Source organism: Hakea prostrata, chromosome 6, assembly GCF_041222555.1.
Source record: "Hakea prostrata isolate BN-2017 chromosome 6, UWA_Hpros_2, whole genome shotgun sequence".
NCBI lineage: Eukaryota > Viridiplantae > Streptophyta > Magnoliopsida > Proteales > Proteaceae > Hakea > Hakea prostrata.
In genome coordinates this window covers 28,084,718-28,108,387 of record NC_142605.1, presented here as the reverse complement: position 1 = coordinate 28,108,387, position 23,670 = coordinate 28,084,718, and the positions used below count along the sequence as shown (strand labels likewise).

General features: G+C 36.1%; 1 protein-coding gene and 1 long non-coding RNA gene across 8 annotated transcripts; both read left to right on the top strand.

Annotated features, from left to right (window-relative positions):
• The first annotated feature begins 8,117 nt into the window (after window positions 1-8,117).
• On the top strand, window positions 8,118-9,539 carry LOC149013050 (uncharacterized). Its single transcript, XR_016173901.1, has 4 exons — window positions 8,118-8,199; window positions 8,477-8,626; window positions 8,977-9,027; window positions 9,413-9,539. It is a non-coding gene; the product is annotated as an uncharacterized LOC149013050 (long non-coding RNA).
• Window positions 9,540-15,664: 6,125 nt separating this feature from the next.
• On the top strand, window positions 15,665-18,374 carry LOC149013049 (auxin response factor 9-like). Of its 7 annotated transcripts, none has more exons than XM_089159396.1 (6): window positions 15,665-15,860; window positions 15,975-16,092; window positions 16,425-16,516; window positions 16,605-16,761; window positions 16,873-17,821; window positions 17,936-18,374. In XM_089159396.1, exons 2-5 carry the CDS (start codon window positions 15,978-15,980, stop codon window positions 17,127-17,129), a joined length of 621 nt encoding a protein of 206 aa, XP_089015522.1. In that variant the 5' UTR covers window positions 15,665-15,860; window positions 15,975-15,977; the 3' UTR covers window positions 17,130-17,821; window positions 17,936-18,374. The 7 variants fall into 7 exon arrangements, with proteins under 7 accessions (XP_089015522.1, XP_089015521.1, XP_089015523.1 ...); XM_089159395.1 differs by having other exon boundaries at window positions 15,665-15,864; XM_089159397.1 differs by having other exon boundaries at window positions 15,665-15,864; window positions 15,975-16,331.
• Window positions 18,375-23,670: the final 5,296 nt, after the last annotated feature.

Below are 23,670 nucleotides of genomic sequence, written 5' to 3'. Positions count from 1 at the left end.
CCTTACCAAAAAAAAAAGGTCATCTAGGTTTAAGACTTTCCATATTTATAAGACTGAGCCCAATAACAACGAAATTCACCATATGAGGCCCAAACAACCCTAACCCAAAATACACCCACGATTTCACCTCAGAGGATTATACTCCCAGATTTGCTGTTTTTGTGTAGGTGTCAAGTGTCAACCGGCGTTTTGGGTTGTGTTGTTTTGGGGTCCGTTATGCCTCCATCAAACCCTAGCCTATATATATCAAGTGTTTCAAGGTTAGGCTATCTCATGCTTTGTTTCACCTATCTCTGTTGTTGCTATTCCATTCTTTTGATTCATTTAGTCTGCTATTTTTCCTTCTTCTTCCTCTTCTTCAGGTATGATGAAGTGTTAGAATATAATTTATCTTTTTCAGTTCCAGTTCTTCATGTAGCTAAACTGAATTAGATATGGTTTCAGTTGTAAAGTATATATATTTGTCTTGAGTTTCATGTATTTGCATCCATGTTTACTTTTATTCAATAATTGAGATTGAGATTGTGAAGTTGGATACTAGATTGGCCTTTTTCATTTAGCGCTAATTAGAGAGTCAATTGAGTTGGAAACCGTACTTTTCTGTTGGCATTTTCCTTGGAAGAATGAGATTAGTGTCAATTACTGTATATAGGATCGAAGATTCAGATCTTATTTTCTTGATTGAGTTAACCCTATAATTGTTGTCTTGCAGAATATGAGAAACTAGATAGTTATGGAACCAAACAATTTCATAAATTGGCTCACCACAGTACTCGCTGGTTTTGATTGGCCAATACGTGGATCACACATCATCCATTATAGGTTCATGGAAGTGATTATATTATTCCTGTCTCAACTAATCATGGGCATAAAGAACACGTGGACATATCGGATCGATGATTTACCAGGTTATGATAAGGTTTGTTTTATCTCTTCTTATTTAGTCATTGTTTTCTCAAGATTTATTAAGAAACAATCTCAAAAGAAAGATATAAAACATGGAAATGTTTTTTTGGAAATACAATACATGGAAATGATTTAATAGAGAAACCAATCAAACCAAATTAGGATACTAATGAAATGGAAGGATGAGATGGCATGGAAAGAATTCAAATGAGGGGAGTGATGAATGGAAAGAAATCAAATGAGAGGAGCAAATAAAATGGAAAGAATTCAAATGAAAGGAGCAAATAACATGGAAAGAATTAAAATTAGAGACAATTAGGAAAAAGATGAAAAATCATCCTTATCAGGCCTAATAAAATTTATATTTCTCTGTGTTTGACATTCTTAATCAGTTGGGGTGGGTGAATCTCTTATACCACTTTTTATTCCTGAATCCATCCACTTATTATATTTCTGTGTGTCTGACATTTCTAGATATGTTATTAGTAGCTAGTTTAAAAAGATTACATGCAAATTTTTAGCAGTATTCACTATAGTACTTCTTTTGTCACTATTTGGCAGCAATTATTGTAATCGGCCTACAATTAACCCTAATTGAAGTGGTATAGCATTAACAACATTGGAAGTGAATGTGGCATTATCTATTGAAAGATGGTAGTAAATTACCATTAAATATAACGTCTTGATCCTAATTAAAATAGAAATTTTTTTTTTTTTTTGGTAAACTGAAATAGAAACTTTTAATGACGATTGGGGAGTCCCCTTTTTTTTTATTTTATGATGATACTATACTACCTTATGTGGTTGGAGTAGTTTGCATGGGCACTGGCTAAATCGATTGGTGGCCGTTTTCAAATCCCCTTTGTGACTTGAACTTAATGTCTTCCCATTAAATTCTGTAATTACCTTTGTCATGTGGTTGTGCGGCTTGCATGGACCCAAGGGAATTAACCAATTAGAAGGCTTAAACACCCTCGTTAGCATAAAACCACCACTATAATGTATCCACATTCATTAGGCAATATTTTGGCAGCAGTTATTGTGGTGCTGTTTTTCATTCTGGAATTTGCATTTTTTTTTACAGCGAACTAGGTTGAATGTGATATCATATTTATTTGTGATATTATATTATTGCGTCTATTCTTGTAAGTATTCAATAGCAATAATATGTTCCTCCTATTTGTGGAAGTATTTATTGTCTCTACTTTTCTGCAATTGTTGAGCAGGGATACGTTTTCCATATATATTTGGTAATTTTCTCTCCTCTTTTTCCCCATTAGAGTTCTTCTTCTTGTTGTTGTCAATACTGAGTAGCATTGTAAAATATGAGTTCATTATTTGGCAGTTGGTTGACTGTAGTAGATGTGAAAGAGTTTGGGTTTTATTTAGTAAATTGAAATATGTCTGTAAAAAATCTACATATTCAGGTTATTTAAATAGTCAAATAATAACGAGCTTAACATTGTTGTTTGCACATGATGTCAAAATCCACCCTCCCTCATTGTGAAACTAGAGAAGATATAGCTGAATCTGGGATGACTTGATCCAACCAGTTCTTTTGGCTAGATGTATGTTTGGGTTTATTCTCTCGAGGTGATAAAACAATACCCTCGGCCAATTCAGAACAGCGCAGCACCAACTCCAAGTGCCTATTCCTTGAAATGATATCTCTTGGTGTCTCTGTGGTATACATTCATGCTCTTGCAAAATTTCTTCAAACATTTCAGATAATAGTAAGCGAGATGAGAGGAGGAGGTTGAAGGAGATGAAATAAGATGGTGGAATGTTATGTCTTAGAGCAATTATCTCTTCCACACCTGTAAATGTAAAGTAAAAGAACAAATATAATGTAAAACATTCAGTAGATAAACTAGTTCTTAAAGTACCCTAAAAGCATAACTCTTAATGTTGTTGACTATTGGGAATTGGCTATGTAGTTGGTGTATCATGTATGTGCTTTACTGAAAAAATAGCTCCTATACACACATGCACACGTACGCACAATAGTGCAGATCCTAACCTCAAGATGTTAGATTGAGATTTGGAAGGCTTGGATATGTAGTAGGATTCTTTATATTTTCAATTCAAGAATGACGTCAATACTTATTTTTTGTTCTTTATCCATCTGAAAGAGTGTGAAAAAAGATTGCATGGTGAGATGCAAGAACTGGTATGCCAATAGTTTGCTGAACGGGAAAGTAAGTGGGAGAAAAAATTGGCATACCTGGAGCAGCAAAGAAAACGAGAGATTTCATCCCCAAATAACTCTATTTGCATAGCTTTTTGGCTGGAGGGAAGTCGGAGAGTTCATTTCCTTTGGGTAAGTTACAATATATCTATCGATGAACACTCTTGATTTCCTTGTATTTTACAAACTAGGAAGTAACTAATTGTTGATTCCTAGTGGAACTTTCTTTGCAAGTACACTTAAGTCAAAGGAATTTGAATTGGCTGATAGTTCGAGCGAAATCCTTCAAAAGGATGCTGAAACTCTCAAACCAAAAGCTGATGAATTGGTCAACAAGGAAATGTGTCAAATTGAGAAGCTAGATCCAGCCGGACCAATTTACCGCAAATCAATGTAAGAGATAGAGAGGGTCAATTCACCACAGATCAATGTAAGAGATTAGTCTTCCAACCTTCTTTTATACAAGTATTTAGTTGCTTATCTTTCTCTTTGCCCCTGCAATTGTTGAGCAGGGAAACATTTCCAGTTAATTTGTTGGGGATTGACTTCTCTATTTTTTTTGTTTCCCTATTATAATTGCTCTTACATGTTTGATACCATTGGCTTTGGACCTTTAGATGCAGTTACTGGAGGTACAGTAAAGCTTTGTGTTCAACCATGGATGGAGCATGTATGTGAAAGATAAAGTGTTGAAAGCGAAAGACACTTGTGTCTTCTATATGGTTTACTCCAGAAGAGTATCCGGGGAGGAGAAGGTGACTTATTTCATAGATTCAAAGGAAACAAGTTAAGAAATTAGAACGGATAGGAAGGTGAACTCACAACAACTATGTAACAATCGCAAAAGAACCAAGAGAAGAAGAGCCAAGTACCAAGAGCTTTTTCACAAATACTTACGTGCTAAAGATGTTGGAAAGTCTAATAGGATTGCAATCCCAAAGAAGAGTGCAGTTGCACACTTCTTCGCTTGAGCTCCTGAAAGAATTGGTCCATTCAATATGACTCTTGTAGACAAGATTGTATGCTTTGGACCTTTAGGGGTTTTTACTGGAGGCACAACAGAACCTTTGTGTTCAACATGGATGGAGCAAGCATGTAAAAGAGAAAGGGTTGAAGGTGAAGGATATTTTTATTTTCTATTAAGGTCAACTCCAGAAGGATATCAGGGGAGGATCAAAGGATGAAAATTGGACATATACTATCACCCATAAGAAGAAAAATGGAGAACCTGTAGACGTACCATAAGATGAAGTTATGGTTAGTGTTTTCATTGTTTTCTAACTGCCACTATTTTAAGCATTTGTATTCTAACTTGTTTAACATCTATTTGTAGGAACACTCACCCAAGAGAAGAGTGAGCTGCCCCATGATTTGAGGGGATAAAGATACCAAGAATTGGGCAAGAGGCCCCTCGGAAGTATGTTGTATTGGGTATTGTGGAATCCCAAAGGACTAGTAGCCTACAAAATTATTGAGGCCAAGAGCCAACTTAAAGATTTTTAAAATACATTGAAGGAAGAGTTGAAGCAAGAGATGGTAAAACAACTGGCAGGAAGAGAGGAAATGGAAGGATGACCTAAAGGAAATGTGAGATATACAGATTATAAAATGTTTGTCGGTGATAGACACATTGAGACTTTTTGTTCCTGACTAAGTGACAAGTGAAGCATACTCAATGTTGGTGTGAAATAGTACGTGGGTACTATCAATGATGATGACTAGAGAGTCCTTCTTAATTATTATTACTCATGAATCATGATACTGTATTACTTTTGGGGTTAGAGTAGTTTGCGTAAGCACTAGTCAAATCGATAATGTTCAAATCCCCTTTGCAACTTGAACTTAACATCTTACCATTAAATCCTTCGACTACCTTGTCATGTGGTTGTGTGGCTCGCATAGAACCAAGGGAATTAGCCAGTTACAAGGCTTGTACTTTCTCGTTAACATAAAACCACCACTTTAATGTGAGTTTGCATGTGGTAATATATATACCAAGAGCAGTTCAGATCACGAACTCGTGAGCACCAAGTTGTGCCGCCTGCCTCTCGTTAGGATTTGTAGGTTGATCTTTGTAGTGATTGTCATGTCTTACAAAATTTGCTTTATAGAGGATACACTTTAAGCCACAAAGGCATCTTCTCCCTGCATTACATTAACTGTGAGGCAAGGGCCTAGGGTGTTCATGTTCAACTAAAACATCTATATTGCAAACTCTAAGCACCAAAACAGTCAATACCCATCCTTGGAAGCTGTAGGAAGACAATTATAGGGATTACCATCATCTTCTAGCATTTGCTTTCAAGAAAAACACATTCAGACATGAAACCATCAATTCCCTGGATGGAAATATAGCTGAGCCAAAGACTGTTCATGATTCCCAATATATTGTGCTTGGAGTTGTTGAGCTAGGGCTAGTCTTTGGGTCAAATTCCATAATAATCAAATACATTAACAGCAGAAGATGAGAAGAAAAACACAACCAAAAAAGGAAAATTTACTAATAGAAACAAAACAAAGAAGGTTGGAGTGCTAGTATCCCCCAAAGGGTGTTTTTCATGGGAAAAAATCGTCTGCTGTGCACATCTCTCTGTTGTGCACAGCAGTGCACCACCACAGTACGACATGTGTCTTATGCTATATGGATGGTGGAGATCAGAATGCTGGTTTTTTAGTGGAGACCCATTTTTGTGACCCGTTTTGGCCAAACCCCACCCTAAACCCGGGTCAAGAAGTACAAAACCACGTTTCCCATCCCTTTCCCTCACTCACTTTCCTCCGTCTCTTGATCTCTTGCTCCATCTACCTTTCCTCCATTTAGTTTTCCGGCGAATACCCAAGTGGCTGAGTTGGTTTCTTCAAGAATCACTTGGTATGCACTCAAATGGGCATACTATAGTAAGGGCAAGTATTGTTTACAGATTTTCAAAATGGAAGAGAGACTGAGAAAACAAGAAATCTTAACTTGTCAAAGGATTATGTTCTTATTTTCATCCACTAAAGCAATTTGGGAACCTAGTTTTTCTGAAAATTTAAGCACAAATTCTGAAATCTATTGAGATTTCTTCTCTTGGAGGACTTCAAAGAATTGTTGTTGTTTGTAATAATTAATTTGGGATTAAAAATGCTACCATGAGTGGAGGTTGTTTCCCTGTTAACCTAATTGAGAATCCAAAAGAGTCAAAAGAGATTTAATTTTTTCCCAACCCTTGAATCTCAGTTTGAAAACCTAAACAATGGAACAAACAATGGGCTTGTTCATTAGTTTGGTCATATTAGGCGTGATAAGGATGATTTTTCATCATTTCCCTAATTGTCTCTAAATTGAATTCTTTCCATATCATTTCATCCTCTCATTTGAATTCTTTCCATATCATTTCATCTTCTCATTTGAATTCTTTCCATATCATTTCATTTTCTCATTTGAATTCTTTCCATTCATCACTCCTCTCATTTGAATTCCTTCCATTCATCATTCATTACATTATAATTCTTTCCATACCATCTCATCCTTCCATTTTATCAATATCCTAATTTGGCTTTGGCTTGATTAGGTTTCTATTAAATCATTTTCATACAAACATTTCCATTTATTATATTTACATACAAACATTTCCATGTATTGTATTTCTATGTTCATATCTTTCTTTTCTTGTTCATAGTTACCTAACAGCATGGGATGTATGCTGCCTATATATTTGAGGTTCTCTCATATGAAATCATTCAACTATTTTTCCCATTGAGATTGTTTCTTAATAGGTCAGCAAAAGGAAGAAAACAAATATCAGAGAAGAGAGTTTTTGGAGTTTTAATTAATCAGGTTTTGACAAATGGGAGAGAACCATAAATGCCAGAAAGGGGGTGAGAGGAAGATGGGAAAAAATCGTGGGTTACAGTTCTGGAACTGGGTTTTAGAAATGGTGGATTTTGGCAAAAACGGATCATAAAAATGGGTCTCTTTCACCCTAAAACCAGCCATTTAATCTCAACCATTTATTTAGAATAAAACACATGTCACATGGTGGCGGTGGTGCACTGCTGTGCACAGCAGAGAGATGTGCACAGCAGACAATTTTTTTCCGTTTTTCATATCATGCAAATTTACAATCATATCATACTATCAATATCATACAACTGATAAATGTAGAATCTCAATTCAGTTATGGTAGCCCTTCCACCCTAACAACTACATTTCCCTCATAAACATACCATTCAAACCACCTCCATGTAATTGCCATTATCACACCACCAGTGAAATGTCTCATCTATCCTTAAGAGGTTTTCTCAAGAGGTTCACCTCTTCAACTAACACCCTCTCACCCAAACCTTATATATCTTTACCAACCTCCCTTATTTCTCTTCTATAAATATTATTTATAACCAAAATAAATTTCACTATATTTCATCCACCATAAAAATCTGCATAATAACTACATCAATCAACTTAAATAACTCATAAATGTTTAAAATTTTTAAAGAACACAAAAGAAAAATAGATAATGTAAGCTTGATCATTAATCTGTTATCCTCCTAAAAGAAAACACTGACATACTTACATTATATTTTAAAAAATAATAAAACCCAACGCACGTGAAATTATGTTAGTTTTGAAAAAAAAAAGAAGCTAGATTTGTGAATTTAAAGCTGCATTACATGTTGTTGATAACATCAATTTTTTTAAGCAAGAATGTTTAGAGTGCCGTTTCAAATATTTTGGGGACCGCTTAGGATGTTTAGAGTACCGTTTCAAATATTTTGGGGACCGCTTAGGATGTTTCGAGCTCCGTTTCAATTGTTTTGGGATCCGATGTATGGGTACAAAATGTTCGCGAGAGAATATAAATGTGAAACAAAGCTTGGTGATAGACAGGCCTTCATGAAACCAAGGTTGTCCTAAATGTGGGATTAACTTGGATTTAACAACTTTTCTTGGGTAAATGATTTGTATTTGTATTTTTATTTATTTTATTTTAGCATCTAAAAAGCGACTTGTATCTGAATTATGTGAATAAGGTCTGTGCATTTTCCGAAAAAACAAAGCATAAGGTCTGCGTCTCCTTCATTCTGTCTTCTTTTATGTTTTCTTCCACTTCAGCAACGATAAGGTTAGGGATGGAGTTGGTGGAGTTGGAGAGTTTGTCTACTTTTAATGTGTCTATCTATATATGGCATGATAAGAACAATGTAAAAATAAATCAGGAGAAGCATCCTTGAGATGTTACATTTACGTTTTGATGCGAATAAGTTCTTTTGCACTGCCTATATTTCTTCTTCTGTTTGTCCAATGTGATTTTGATCTTTGTTGATTGCTCATGGTTATGCAGTTTAATCTGCCTTCCAGTTATCACTGGGATTATAACCTATGTTGTATGATATTTGCAGGCTTTACCAGTTTTCACTTTTGCAAATCAAGCTGGTCTCGACATGCTTGAGATAACCTTTGTTGCCCTTCATGACAAAACTCTGGAAAGGATATTTGATGATCATGGGCGTCAGACACTGTGCTCAGAGTTTCCGCTGATAATGCAGCAGGTTCAGCTCTGATCCTTTGATAAATTAAACCACCTGATCTGAAAAAAGTTCTAAGAAATCGAATTGAGTACTTCAGTTAAAAGAAAATTAAATACATGTTTCCAGTTTTCTGTCAAGAACCTTTAGAGTCCAATATCCATTTATTTAAACTCCAATAATCGGCCAGCCTGAAATTGATCTGTTTTGGCTGTTTGAAGCACCCTATACTTACTGTTACTCAGCGTCAGCGCCTGCTAATGGAAACTCTGAGACATTAAGTTTAAGCATTCTATTTCTTTTTTTCTTTTTCCTTCTGTTACATGCTTAATTTACTCTTATTTTTAAGTGATTGTTATTTTTTTGCATCTCAGTTAATCAACCATATCGGATCAATGATTTACCAGGAGGACATGCGGTCTGAGGTTTGTATATTTGCTTTTAATGTATTTTTTTCCCAGCTATAATTTACATCAGTGTGTCTGTAATATTTTTTCTTCTTTCAATTAGAAGTCAAATTCTTAGTGCATGTGTGTGTCTTCGTCTGTGCTCTTATGTGTGGTAACTTTGAGATTACATTAGATGACTCCTTGAGCTGAAATTATATTTCATCTATAAATCTAAAAGGGACAACAATCCAACCCCGGATCTAAATTAGATTACTCCTTTTCTTTCCTTTACTTTCCTTTCCTTATAGACATCTCCATATTTGTTTTGTCTTATCTATATATTTTTTTTCTTTTCCTTTCTTTCTTGTATCCCTATTGTAATTGCGCTTATTGTTGTATACCATTGGCTTTGGACCTTCAGATTTCATTGGCAGCAGCAATACTGCAAAAGCTTTGAGTTCAACCGCGGATGGAGCATGTATGGGCAAGAGAAACGGTTGAAGGCAAAATATACCGTTATCTTCTATAAAATTAATTCCAGAGGAGTATTTGGGAAAGAAATAAGGTAAATCCATGAGTTCTTCACCAATCACTAGGTAGATATTAGGTTAATGTGTCATTAAATTCTATTTTCTGTATTCATACCCAACCTGTCTATTTGGAAAAGTGAAATTCCGACCGACATTGACGATGGAATATTTGATCAATGGATTTGAAGTTATTATGCTGACTGCTACCAGAAAACCTCTCTGGTGTCGGCATTTTGAGCCAAGAAGACAAGCGCGGTGGAGGAAGGGCAAGTGTCTAGGATTTAAAAGGAAAAAAAAAAAAAAAAGAATTTGCAATGAAGGATTTTGCCGTACCTAAACAAAAGGAAGAATCCTTTTGACTAAGTGTGATGTAGTAATTTTCTGTTAATCCAGTATCATGAAAATATTCTCTTCCATCGTTGTGTAACCTGTTCAAGAGTAAGGTTCAAAGTATCGGTATACAGAAAGAAAAGGGGTTGAAGGCGATGGAACAAGTACGTGAAAGAGAATGGATTGAAGGCAAGAGACACCGTTATCTTCTGTAAGATTTTCTCTAGAGGAGTACTTGGAGAGGAGATAATGGAGGACCTCTAGATGAACCATAAGATGAACTTATAGTAAGTGTTTTTCTTGTTTCTTGATTACCACTATTTCAAACTTGTTTACACATTTTTTTTTCGTAGGAATTACACACCCAGGAAAAGAATGAGCTGCCCAAGAATTGAGTGGATTAGGCTACCAATTATAGTTTGAGAAGAATTACGCAGGAGTTACCCATCGATGAGTGTGCTGTATTGAGCACTGTGTCAGCCTTATATATGGACTGGTGGTGGCCTATAAAATAATTGAGGTCAAGCACCAACTTAATGGCTTTCCCAAACAAGTTGAAGGAAGATTTGTAGTAACAGATGGTAGAACAATTGCCAGGAAGGGGAAATGGAAAATGGGAACCAACCCTTTATTTCTCCGGAATACTATTTGGGTTTCATTTGATGTGAGTTATCCAGATTGTCAAATGTTTATTTGTGGTGAACACATTGACATTTTTTGTTCCTGACTCATCGATAAATTAATATTGGTACGTTGGTACTATTAATTGATCATATCTTATACATTCTAAAGCTATTATTGATTTTGAATTTATGAAATTCATCATTTATGTGTTGTGCTGGTCTACAAATTAAAGGGTGTACCTATCAGAAATAAATAAATGAATTAAAGTTTATTAATTCTTGAATTTGGTTGATGAAGGGTTCTAGCTTGATCTCTTCATTCATTTCGGTTCCTATTATACTGGAATTGATGGGGTTTTTGGGGATTCACATCCTCTGTAATTTCTTTCCCTACAATTCCTTGTAATTCCCTCATGGGATTGTGCCATGTGGCATTTAAGTAATCCAATCGTTACCCAACAAACTAGAGTTTAAATAAAATTCAAATTTATATATGGGTTTAAATAAAATTCAAATTTAGTTTAAATTGGATAACCATTGGATTACTTAAATGCCACATGGCACAATCCCATGAGGGAATTACAGGGAATTGTGGGGAAAGGAATTACAAAGGATGTGAATCCGGTTTTTGGGTGAATTGATGTTTCCAAAAACCAAATGGCATTTTGAAATAAGCATAGGGAAAGACAAATGAGTATTTAATGTCACATTCAACCTATTGATTTTGCTTCTCTGCAGACAAATGCATATGATTCTAAGTACTTAGATGTTCACAAGAGGGCAAACATCTATGCTTAAGTTCAGGTAAAAGTCCTCTGTGCACAGCAGCCCCACTTGTGAAAACCCAATCAAAAACTCCAAGACTCACAACTTAAAAAACCCATTTGTCCACTACTTCCTTCCTCCATACCTGGCTGCTACAACTCCATTTTCCAGATGAATATGTTGCCGTGGAGAAACGGTTTTTCCTATGAATATGATTGTCCGTAGAAATGATCTTCGTTGAAAATAGTAGCTTTTAGTTATGAAACAAAGATAAGCTTACCAAAGATAAGTGGATAATAATTTTGTTGGGTATTGAAAATAAGCTTCGTTGGATGGTTTTCACAAATAAAAGACAAAATTCATTTCCGTTGGATGTCTTTGTCCATAACTAAAATTCAAAAAGACAAACCACTTATGATTGTCCACTTATGATCTTCGTTGAAAATATAGATTGATCGAATGTTTCTCGTTATGAATTGAGGATGTAAATGGATGGTTGACATCTACATTCATAACATAGGGATTTCCGTTATGAATTAAGGATGTAAATGAATAGTTGAAATCTACATTCATAACATAGGAATTTCATTTCTAAAGAAAAGAAAAGAAGAAGAAAAAAACGTAGGGTTCCATAACTTTTAGATTTTGCTTCCAAATCCATCCATAAGTGGTTTGTCTTTTAGAATTTTTGGTCAATACCCAACAAAATTATTATCCTTATATTCTTATTGGACTAAAACACAAACAGCATTGGTTAATTAGTATTTTCTATAAAAATCACTTCTATACTACTATATTATCAACTTAACCTTAACTATGCTACCTAAAAAAGGAAAATGAAAAAGTTTTACCCCAACTCCTCTTGGCCAACAAAGCTAAGTTGTCTCTCTGTGTGTGTGTTTCTTTCTTTTTCTCTCCCTCTCGTTTACCCTGAAAAGTTGGGTTTTCTTTCAAAGTGAGACTATGTCTACTTCATCAGTCAATGATGCTTCTTCATTAGCTCTGTTTAGTCTTTGAATTCCTTCAGTGAAGTTTTTCTCCTGATCTTACACCTATAGGCAAGGTGATACCACAAGACTAGGATGCAACTGTGAAAAAGAAAAACTAGGATTTCCTAGAGAATTGCTTACCAAGAATGACAATCCGTTGGAATAACAGCTCTATATACACATCAATGGAGCTTCTCAAAACAAATTATTTTATTTTGTTTCTATGAAATGTTTCAATCAAAGCCTCTTTGGAAACATTACCCCCCCCCCCCCCAACTGTTTTCCTATAGCTAAAATAAAACAAGTTGGAATGTTTATTTAGCAAGGAGACTATTAAAGAGAACAACTACAACGAATGTACAATTCATTGGGTCCTTCTAGAGGCTCAAGGCGGAGCTATCCTACCTAGAGCCAAGGGGGGCCGTGGCCCCTCCTTGTCCCCCAAAATTTTGAAATTTGCCTAGAGATCTACTTCTAGTCTTCTTTCCATTTGTGAAATACGAGCACTTACTCCCTTCCATCCTTGATTTTTTGAAAATTTTCTAGAGAGACCACTCTAGTCCTCTGTTTAAAATACTAGCACTTTAGCCTCTTCCCATGAGGTTTCATTATTGGACCCCCCCCCCACACAAAGTTAAATCCTAACTCCACTCCTGTAGAGGCTTTATTATAGATTGTGATTGCATCGACACACCACCTGCTTTATTACTTTCTTAGGCCACCAAGACACCAAGGAGAGATAAACAACGGGAGAGAAAGGGGCCAAATAGTTTGGGTTTCCCATGAACAGTTATAGGGCTTCAAATTGGCCTACGGAGAAAACACAACTGCAGAGGCGGCACAAACCTTGCTTGGTGATAAATGGACCTTCACATAAATAGAATGCACCCAAATACTGACTCAATTTACCTACGAGAAGGGGGGGGGGAAGCCTCTACAGTGCACCACCATAAAGTGATACATATAATATACTAAACACAAGGCTAAGATTAGAAGACTAATTCTGCGGGAAAAAATCCAGTTTTAAGGCCCTTTTTTTTCCGCTAAAATGATCATTATATTAAGCAAAGAAGAAAAAGAAGAAAAAGAAGAAAAAAATACATCAATTAGTACATTATGAGGAAGTGAGGAACCAACCTCTTTTACCCGCAACAACTATTGCCCCCAATACACCCAATTCCTCACTAGTTCCTACTCAGTTTTAAGGCACATTTAACATATACCTGCCAGCTTCTAAACCAAAATCTACAAAGGTCCATTAATCCCACCTTTAGAGGTGCAAGTCTCAAGGGAAAGAAGCCACCATGAGTCTATAAATATTAGAGTTCACATAGGAATGAAAACTTTCACTCTCCATACATTATTTCTCCTTTTTTTTTTCTTACTTCACCACATCTTACATCTTTGCATCTACAGCAGGTAATCCCGTGTTTTTTTTTTTTTTGTAGACAATCCTTAGTTCATTTGCTATGTTTTTCATTGCAATGTTGTGTTTCAATTTTTAACGTTTACATCATTACTAGAATTTTATTTTTTTTAAGAGTATCTCAACTAGCTTTTTAAAAATGGGCAAGTATACCTAAATGGATCTAAAAGGGTCGTTTCTCTTGAAATTAGTCTTTTAATCTTAGTCTTCTAATTAGTATATTACATGTGCCCTAATACATTGCTGTCCACAACAGATGATTTTTTTCTCACAGACGAAAGTATGCGTTAGGATGGACCCCACAGGTGAGAATCATACCCACTCTCTCCCTTGACCTACCTATAAATTATCATTTTGAGATACGACAGGATGCAGCCGGTGGACGTAAGGTTGCATTGTTCGAGGTAGATTATCGCGTCTGCATCAGTCTGGACGTAAGGTTGCATTGTTCGAGGTAGATTATCGCGTCTGCATCAGTCTTTGGCAGCTCCTATCTCATTTGGTCCTCGTAGTGTGCGTACTGCATCTTCATCGGTCTCTTTCTTTAGGTTCCATCTCTTTCTTTAGATTCCATCACTACCAAGGATATTCAGATCTTAGTTTTTAGGTTGACTTATCATATAATTGTTGTCTTTCAGATTCTCTATATCCGCGTAGATATCGGTGTGAAGCATATAGATGATGTTTTCCCATATCGGATCAACGATTTACCAAGAGAGATATCAGGTTTGTTTATCTCCTTTTTTAGTAATTTAATTTACATGCATGCTCTATCGATGCTCTCTCGATATTTTTCATTTAGTACTTATATTGTATGCGTGTATAGAGGATGTTTTCCCATATCGGATAATTGGATTACAACACCTTCACAACTACTTTATAAACCGGCGGTTCGACCCTCGTCGCACACCTGGCTATGGTGGGTGAGTCTCCAAGCGGGGATTTTTTGCATCCACAAGGATTCGATACCGGAACCTTGCTTAAGCGCGAACCAAGTTGCTTACCACTTGAACTAACCCCGTTGGTTGTTTCAAGAAATTTTTAATCTTCATTAAATGCATGCCAATTAAAAAATACGTCATTATCTATACAATAGCAGGTCATGAATCATATAATATACTACAACCATTATTGACATGTTCCCTCCTCCATTCGTCATTGATTGGATTGATTTCATACAGACCACCAATGATTGAAACACTATAGAAAGAAAACAAGCAAGGTTGGAGTGAGTATCACCCAATGGGTGCTTTTTATTTCATGATTTACAATCATATTATCATACTATTATATAAAAATAGAACATACTATTATATAAAAATAGAACCTTAATTCATTTATGGTATGTTCTTTCACTACAGAAAAATACATTTCTACCATAACAACTATCTTTTCCTCATTGAACATATCATTCAAACCACCCCCGAGTAATAGCCGTTAACACACCACCGGCAAAACGTCCCATCAATCCTTAAAGAGGTTTTCTTAAGAGGTTCACCTCTTCAACTAACGCCCTCTCACCCAAACCTAGCTATTATGTATCTTCACCAACCCCCCTCATAAATATTATTTATAACCAAAAAGTTTCTCACTATATTTCATCCCTCCCTAAAAGTGTGCATAATAACTACATCAATCAACTTAAATAACTCATAAATGTTTAAAATTTTAAGAACACAAATGAAAAATAGATAATGTAAACTTGATCATTAATCTATGACCCTCTAAGAAAAAATTTATATAATTCCATTATTTCAAAAAATAATAAAAAACCCAATGCACGTGAAATTATGCTAGTTAAGTAAAAGATATGTTAGGTTAGTATTGTTGATAACATTAATTTTGTCAAGCAAGAATATTTCAAGTACCGTTTCAAATGTTTTGGGGACCGTTTAGAATATTTTGAGCTCCGTTTCAATTGTTTTGGAGTCCATTGTAATGGCTAAAAATGGTTAAGAGAGAATATAAATATGACACAAAGCTTGGTAATCGACAGGCCTTCATGAAACCAAGGTTGTCCCAAATGTGAGATGGACTTGCATTTAACAATTTTTCTTGGATAAACTATTTGTATTTTTATTTTTGTTTGTTTTATTTTAACTATGTGAATGAGGTCTGTGCTTTTACCCAAAAAGACAAAGCATAAGGTCTCCGTCTCCTTCATTCTGTCTTCTTCTGTTTTCTGTTTTCATCCACTTGAGCAACGGTAGGTAAGAAAATCTAGTTTCATTCTTCCTTTAGGTTTCATTCTTTGTTATAGAAATTTGCTTTATCCATGTGTTACTATGACAAACTGTGTTATTTTGGATTATCAATTCAGGTAATGTATATCCGCGTAGATATGGTGCCAAGCATATGGAGGATGCTTTCCCAGATAATCAATTATATAGAGGATGCTTTCCCATATCGGATCAATGATTTACCAGGAGAGATATCAGGTTTGTTTATACCAGGAGAGAGTTTTAGGAAATTTGTTATTTAGGGGAGATGACTTCTTTGTTTATTTTAGAAGTTAGATTTGTAGAGTATTTGGTTTTAATTATTTTTACTTACCTGTTAGAGAGTTAGCCTAGTTTTTGGAGAATTTCAATTTAGTAGAATTTTAACTGCATCCCGACACGAGCATTCATGGCGGCTTCTCTGTTCTTTGCAAACATGCTAACAAATGCCTTCCTCCGTTAGTATTTCTCAGTCTATTTTTGTTTGTTTCTATTTTCTTCACTTTCTTCAGTAGATTGCTTACTTCATTGTTGTTTTTCTCTTCTTGAAGAACATGAACCAGCCAAGTCCAGGACAGGAATTGGCTACACTTGCAGAGGTTGGAGATGTATCTTCCCAGTGGAGGAAATGGAGATCTTGAAGGTTGGAATTTCTTTTATTGCATACAATGTTGTTTGAAATTCTTGTTTCTTTTTAACACTTGCATTCTTAAACTGTTGTGTCTTTCCAGGTTCAATGGGATGAACCTGCATCTCCTATCCAAAGACCAGAGAGGGTTTCTCCTTGGGAGATTGAGCCTTTTGTTGCTTCTGTTCCTTCAAACTTGACTTATTCAGTTGGAGCAAAGAACAAAAGGCCAAGACCACCAGTAGACCCCCTTGTCCTTGGTGAGATACGCTTTGTTCTGTTGTCTTTCCTTTCTACCTTCACTGTGTTGGATGTGTTCTAGAGTTCCCTGTTCTCTAATGCAGAAACTGCCTCTAATTCTGCTGCCTCAGTATACTGGTATCCTGGATCAACTCAGTCCCATGACCTAATGCAGATGGGTAGTCTTGAAGCCCGAAGCAATGAAAGCCAGGTCTTGTGGCATACGAAACAGCAAGAATCCAAGGGCAGCCTCTGCAGTAGCTGTAGCTCCAAGACTTGGACGGATGGGGGGCTGGCTACAATCTCCATAAGTAGATGTCTCCCCGAATCTGTTTCAGGAGTCCGTGGGAGATTGGAAAACTGGTGCTACATGTTTGGCTCTTCCTAGTTTTTCTACCATGGACGCATCAAAGCTAAACAACAGTTCGATGCTTGATCATGTAGACAGAGGGAAGATACCTAAGGTTGCAACCGTTTCCTGGTTGATTGGGATAAATCTGGTAATTGTACCGGATATCCCAGGTTCTTCAGAGAAGGCACCATCATGTCCCATGAGTGTATACAGTGGAACTGGAACCATCGGTGGATCTACCCCACCGGCTGGTTCAGGAGCTGATTCAGAACAAAAATCAGATCTCTCAAGGCCTCGAAGGAACAGAAATAATGTTCGCTACAGGTGTCACCAAAGGAGAGTCAAAGACAGCAGAGTTACTGTGGTTCTTCCACCAGAGTCTTATCAAGGTATGTGAGAACCTCTTGTTTGTTAACCAAGATGCACAATGCGCCCATATTTTATTTAGAAACATGGCCCCCGGGGGGTTATAGATTTTTAGGTCATTCATCTGATAGTTGTTCAGATAAAGTGGATGTTGTGGTTCTGAAGGTTCAAATTGAAGGGATTCCTATTGTTCTGGTTGTTGACTTGGCTGCATTGGAAGGGTATGATCAACTTATTATTTGAACTGGAAGATACGTTTGAAAGTGAAGGAGAGCTTTGTGACACAGACAAAAGACAACTTGTGTTCACTGATGAAGTGATGATGAAGGGTACACGATGTTTCTGGACGATGATCCTTGGCAGTAAGTAACCCGAATGATTAATCTGTAGGATGCTTTATAGTGTAAGATGTTGATTGGTTGTTCATAATTATATTTTGATCTTAACTTGCTGCATTTGTGTTATTTCATTGGTAGCTCGTCAAGATGGTAAAGAAAATCTTTATCTGCTCAGCTCAGCTCAACAAGTAAAGATGATCGGTCCAGGAAGCAAGGGTCAGGCACCAACTTCAGGGGGTGATGAGGCAGTTGTATCCATTGATTCAGAGTCGTTGAAAACTGAAACATGAGAAATTGGTTTACATTTTTATTTTTTTTGGTCATTACCTTCGGTTACATTGAAAAGAACGTGGGTACTTTACTGTAGCAACTCAGCTTTTAGGAGCTTGTTAGGTATTCAGAACGGGAACCATATATAAAAGGGGTTAGGTATTGTTGCAAAGGAGTATGGCAGGTTTCTTGGGTGGATGGATGGGATGTGTTATCGGATATTAGTCTTTTAGTATAACATAAAGACTAATAGTCCTAAGCATTATAAAAGTTCCCATTCTCTGTAGAACTTTACTCATTGTAAAATACTACATCTGGTTGGATTGTTGCAAGGGTAGGCGGTTCTTGGGTGGTGGTGGTGGTCGGATATTAGTCTTTTAGTATAACATAAAGACTAATAGTCCTAAGCATTATAAAAGTTCCCATTCTCTGTAGAACTTTACTCATTGTAAAATACTACATCATGTACACTACCATCTCTATTTAAAGATAATAAAGGTTCTCCCCAGAACATAATTGATTGGGGATTTCACCATGGACGTAGATTTCACATTGAAGAATGAACCAAGTTAAAATCGAGTATTCATTCTGAACAGGATGTGTGTGATCTTGTAAATATATTATATGTTTTTGCGGGTTCTGAACAGTTAATGCTTTAACAAACATTCTTTGTGCTGTTTTTTGATTTTGAGTGCAATCAGGCCATTTAGTCCACTCTGCTGCAAGTGATGCCAGATGGCTTATCTTGAGGGGTTCATGATCTTCCATGACTTGAGCTACAAACTGTTGGTTCTTTATGGCGATTGTGGTGTAAATATTCTCACAGGCTAGTTCAGCAGTATAAAATCATGGAGGAGATTTTCGAAGTATAGATCAGAGAGGCTCAGTGTTTTGGTTTTAAATCTAGCATTGGATTTGTAGGAATCAAGTAGAGATATGCAACTGATAGGGATGTAATATCATGAGTTGTAACAGGTCAGGGATCTTGGCGAGATCTTATGTAGATGTGTAATATAGAGTGGAATAAATAAGGACGTGTTTGGTTATTTACAAAAATATGGTATTTCTTATTTTGTAAGTATGAGAGAATATTTTTTATATAATTTTTTTACACATATATCCCATATATATGTTTTGAAAAAAATAAAATAAAAATAAAAACCAAGAAATAAAATCATTTTACTTTCTTTTTTGGAGTTTAGGGTTTAAGAAAGAGTCCAGATCACCTTCTCTAGATCTAACGAAGAGCACAATATGTTTTCTAAACGGTTTTTAACCACATAAATAAGAATAGAGACCACTAAGTAAATATTGAATTAAAAATAAATAAAACAGATACTCAATTGGTCCCACCTCTATTTATATGATCAAAAACCTCCAGGGCAACATATTGTGCTTCCTGCAGTGGAGGTAATCCCTAAAAAGGATCATCCTAGCATTTAATGAATAATTGATTATATTACCATCCAACAACGAATAATTGTTCGGGCAGTGTAGAGTATCTAGAGTAGCACTTCAATTTCATTATAGTAGTTTCTTTTTTCAGTAAGGACTTCGCAATAGTAGCTCACACCTTAGACTACCGGAGGCCTAGTATAGTTCATAGAAGCTAGTAGCAATTTCATGCGGCCATGCTTAGGTCAAAGAGCACAGAACTACCTAATGGGAAAGACAAAGGAGCATAAGAGATTCGAACATGAGATAAGGGACTACCCAAACCGCATGGGAGTGATTCGTGACATCTTATGTGGAGGTTCAATGGCACGAAATTAAGTCATCTATGTTTAAAACTTTCCAAATTTACCAAACTGAGCCCAATAACAACGAAATTCATCATATGAGGCCCAAACAACCCTAACCCAAAATACACCCACGATTTCACCTCAAAAGATTATACTCCCAAATTTGCTGTTTTTGATGTGCAGTATCAACCGGCATTTTGGGCTGTGTTGTTTTGGGGTCCGTGATGCCTCCATCAAACCCTAGCCTATATATATCAAGTGTTTCAAGGTTAGGCTCTCTCATGCTTTGTATCACCTATCTCTGTTGTTGCTATTCCGTTCTTTTGATTCATTTAGTCTGCTATTTTTCCTTCTTCTTCCTCTTCTTTAGGTATGATGAAGTGTTAGAATATAATCAATTTATCTTTTTCAGTTATGGTTCTTAATGTAACTAAACTGAATTAGATATGGTTTCAGTTGTAAAGTATATATATTTGTCTTGCGTTTGATGTATTTGCATCCATTTTTTTACTTTTATTCAATAATTGAGATTGTGAAGTTGGAAACTAGATTGGCCTTTTCATTTTAGAGCTAATTGGAGAGTCAATTGAGTTAGAAACAATACTTTTTTGTTGGCATTTTCCTTAGAAGAATGAGAGTAGTGGCAATTACTATATAAGCACAACAGAAGCTTTGTGTTCAACATGGATGGAGCAAGCATGTAAAAGAGAAAGGGTTGAAGGTGAAGGATATTTTTATTTTCTATTAAGGTCAACTCCAGAAAGGATATCAAGGGAGGATTAGAGAATAAAAATTGGACATATACTATCACCCATAAGAAGAAAAATGGAGAACCTAACGTACCATAAGATGAAGTTATGGTTAGTGTTTTCATTGTTTTCTAACTGCCACTATTTTAAGCATTTGTATTCTAACTTGTTTAACATCTATTTGTAGGAACACTCACCCAAGAGTAGAGTGAGCTGCCCCATGATTTGAGGGGATAAAGATACCAAGAATTGGGCAAGGGGGTCCCTCGGATAAGTGTGCTGTATTTGGGTATTGTGGAAGCCCGAAGGACTAGTAGCCTACAAAATTATTGAGGCCAAGAGCCAGCTTAAAGATTTTCTAAATACGTTGAAGGAAGAGTTGTTGCAAAGATGGTAAAATAACTAGCAAGAAGAGAGGAAATGGAAGGATGATCTAAAGGAAAATGTGAGATATACAGATTGTAAAATGTTTGTCGGTGGTAGACACATTGAGACTTTTTGTTCCTGACTCTGATAAATGAAGCATACTCAAGTTTAATAAATGTAGTTTGTCTTCTTACCAAAAGAAAGAAAGAAAAAAAAAAATGTTTTATTTCAATTTTGATGAGTACAAGGAAACATTGTTCTACAACCATGAGTGCTGAGATTATTTTTCAGCTTATTTGATCCACATGCACCCAATAAAGTTGCTGTTGAATTTTGAGTGCAGAGATAGTTTTTCATCTTATTTGATCCACATGCTCACAATGGAGTTGCGGTTGAATTTTGAATGCTTACTCAACTCAACTGAACTCCTTCCTGTGTTGTTTTGGTGCGCCAACACAAAAAAAAAAATAAATAACTAAAATTGAACTTTTAGATATGCTGCACAGGCAAGAGCGCGGCTCCTTCCAAAACCTATGAAGCCAGCGCAGGTACAGAATATTAAGTATGGCATTGCCTCTTCTGATTGCAGCAAAACCCACTCCTGTTAAACCTGATTCCTTTTGTTAAGCAGCATTGCAGAAGATGAGATGACATAGTGGATTCTATTTGTACAGTTGAAGAACCTACCTCTTCATGTCAATAAAGCATTTAATGAAATTTCCTAAGCTTTTGTAAATTTATCTACCTAGCTCAACCAAAGAAATCCAAGTTTGGTTTCTAAATGTCACTTTAGCATTTTTTTTTTTATCAGTCAAGGGCAAAATTATTGACTTCGCTATTTTTAGCTAGCAGTTTCCATGGGGTGGGAAACTTAGAAATGTGGGTCCCATAGTGGGTGAAAATATGGGACAGCAGAGAAAAGGATAATTATGATCTGAAGGTGTTTAAATGAAGGAAATTTTTTTCCTTTCCGGAAGAATAAATCACGATTACTTCATTGATTTTTTGCTAATTCTGTCAGTTTTTGTTTAACTTATTTCCTTGGCTTCTTGACATTTGTCAAGCCGCTTCTTGTTGCTTGCAATGAAATTTTGACTACCTTGTTTTGGAAATTATGGATTCATGCATACACATGAAAGGATCACCATTGGTTGAGTTGGCAATGATCAATGCCTATCTCAAAAGACGTCAAGTTCAATGCTCTTCAGTGGTATATGAATAGTCTCCACCAGGCAGAGCTAGGATTCAACATTTGAAGAGAAAAAGGAGAGGGAGGGGGGAAGGTTATAGTGATCTTTTTATCTACTGCTTTTATTATCCAATAAAAAAAGGAGTCAAATGCTCATATTTCATATATAGAAGGAAGACGAGAACTGAGATAACAAAAAAAATAAAAGAGAGAGGTCAAAAGGGAAAATTTTAAAAAGGAAGGAAGGCCACGGCCCAAATCCTGATCATCTCCACTGATGGGGAGCACATTCCCTTTACATTTTCAACCACAAAATTAGGTGGGCCCACAAGTAAAAAAAAATTAAAAGGGTTGAGACCCGTAGTGGTACCTTTTGCACCCCACCCCCCAAGTATTTATGGTTAGCAAGCATCCAGTCAGTGTCGCTGATCCGGACTCCCATGGGCAGCTCTACCCATGGTCCCCTCCCTTTTTTTATAATAAGTTAATATAAAGACTTGTTAAAAATAGGTTCATCATGGATAGAAATGAGTTTACAAATAAGATCGTTAAAAATAGGTTACCATGCATAGGCTCCTGCATCCGTTTCGGGTTAGGTTGGTTCAAAAAATATTGAATTGGTAAAAAACCAACACCTTCAAAGGACGTTGGAATTAAAATCCCCAGCTCAAATATATAAAATTACTTGGTGGGGGGGGGGGGCAAGTGGGAAGGAGAAGGAAAATGTGTGGTAAGGGCGGAGGTTCAAATTCATGACCTCATTGCACTTACTGTCTCTATAAAGGAGATTGCCACCATTGTACTAGAAGCACATACACTTAGTAATTTGATTTCAAGTAAGAGCATGTGGAGACATTCAAATTTTACGTGTACATATATTGTGTTATATATAAACCCAAACTCATAATAGGCTTACAATTGATGTTTGATTTTGTAACCATAAATCCATCACTTCGATATAGATGTCATCAACTTCTTCTTCTTTTTCTTTTTTTGGATATGAAGTTCATTTGTTCAAGCTTATGTACACACTAACTATAGCCTCAAGGGAGATTTTATAATTAATATAGGTGGGGCTTTGCTTCTAGCCCTGAAAATATTCTGACCTCTTGCATGAAAGTGTTGGATTCACATCCTCTGTAATTCTTTTCCCTACAATTCCCTATAATTTCCTCCTAGGATTAATGTGTCATGTGGCATTTAAGTAATCCAACGGATACCCAATTCAAACTAAATTTGAATTTTATTTAAACTCACCCATAAATTTGAATTTTACTTAAACTCTAGTTTGTTGGGTGACCGTTGCATTACTTAAATGCCACATAGCACAATCCTAGGGGGAATTGTAAGGAATTGTAGGAAAATGAATTACAGAGGATGTGGATCTTGAAAGTGTTGGTCTTTAAGCATTGGTTTTTTGCCAATTAAGCCACGCCTAGGGCTTGAATGTCATCTTCGATAAACAAAAAAATTAATAAATGTCATACATGCATTGTCCCTTTGGCTCTTCGCGTCTAGATTGTGAGATGGGTGGGTGGTTAATTTTGTAATAATATT

Excerpts from the sequence above, each read along its gene's own strand:
- LOC149013049 (XM_089159394.1), top strand. The coding sequence starts at position 15,930 with ATGTGTTACTATGACAAACTGTGTTATTTTGGATTATCAATTCAGGTA. Across the intron at positions 16,093-16,424 it reads TTTACCAGGAGAGATATCAG|AACATGAACCAGCCAAGTCC; the intron begins GTTTGTTTATAC and ends CTCTTCTTGAAG. Across the intron at positions 16,517-16,604 it reads AGGAAATGGAGATCTTGAAG|GTTCAATGGGATGAACCTGC; the intron begins GTTGGAATTTCT and ends GTGTCTTTCCAG.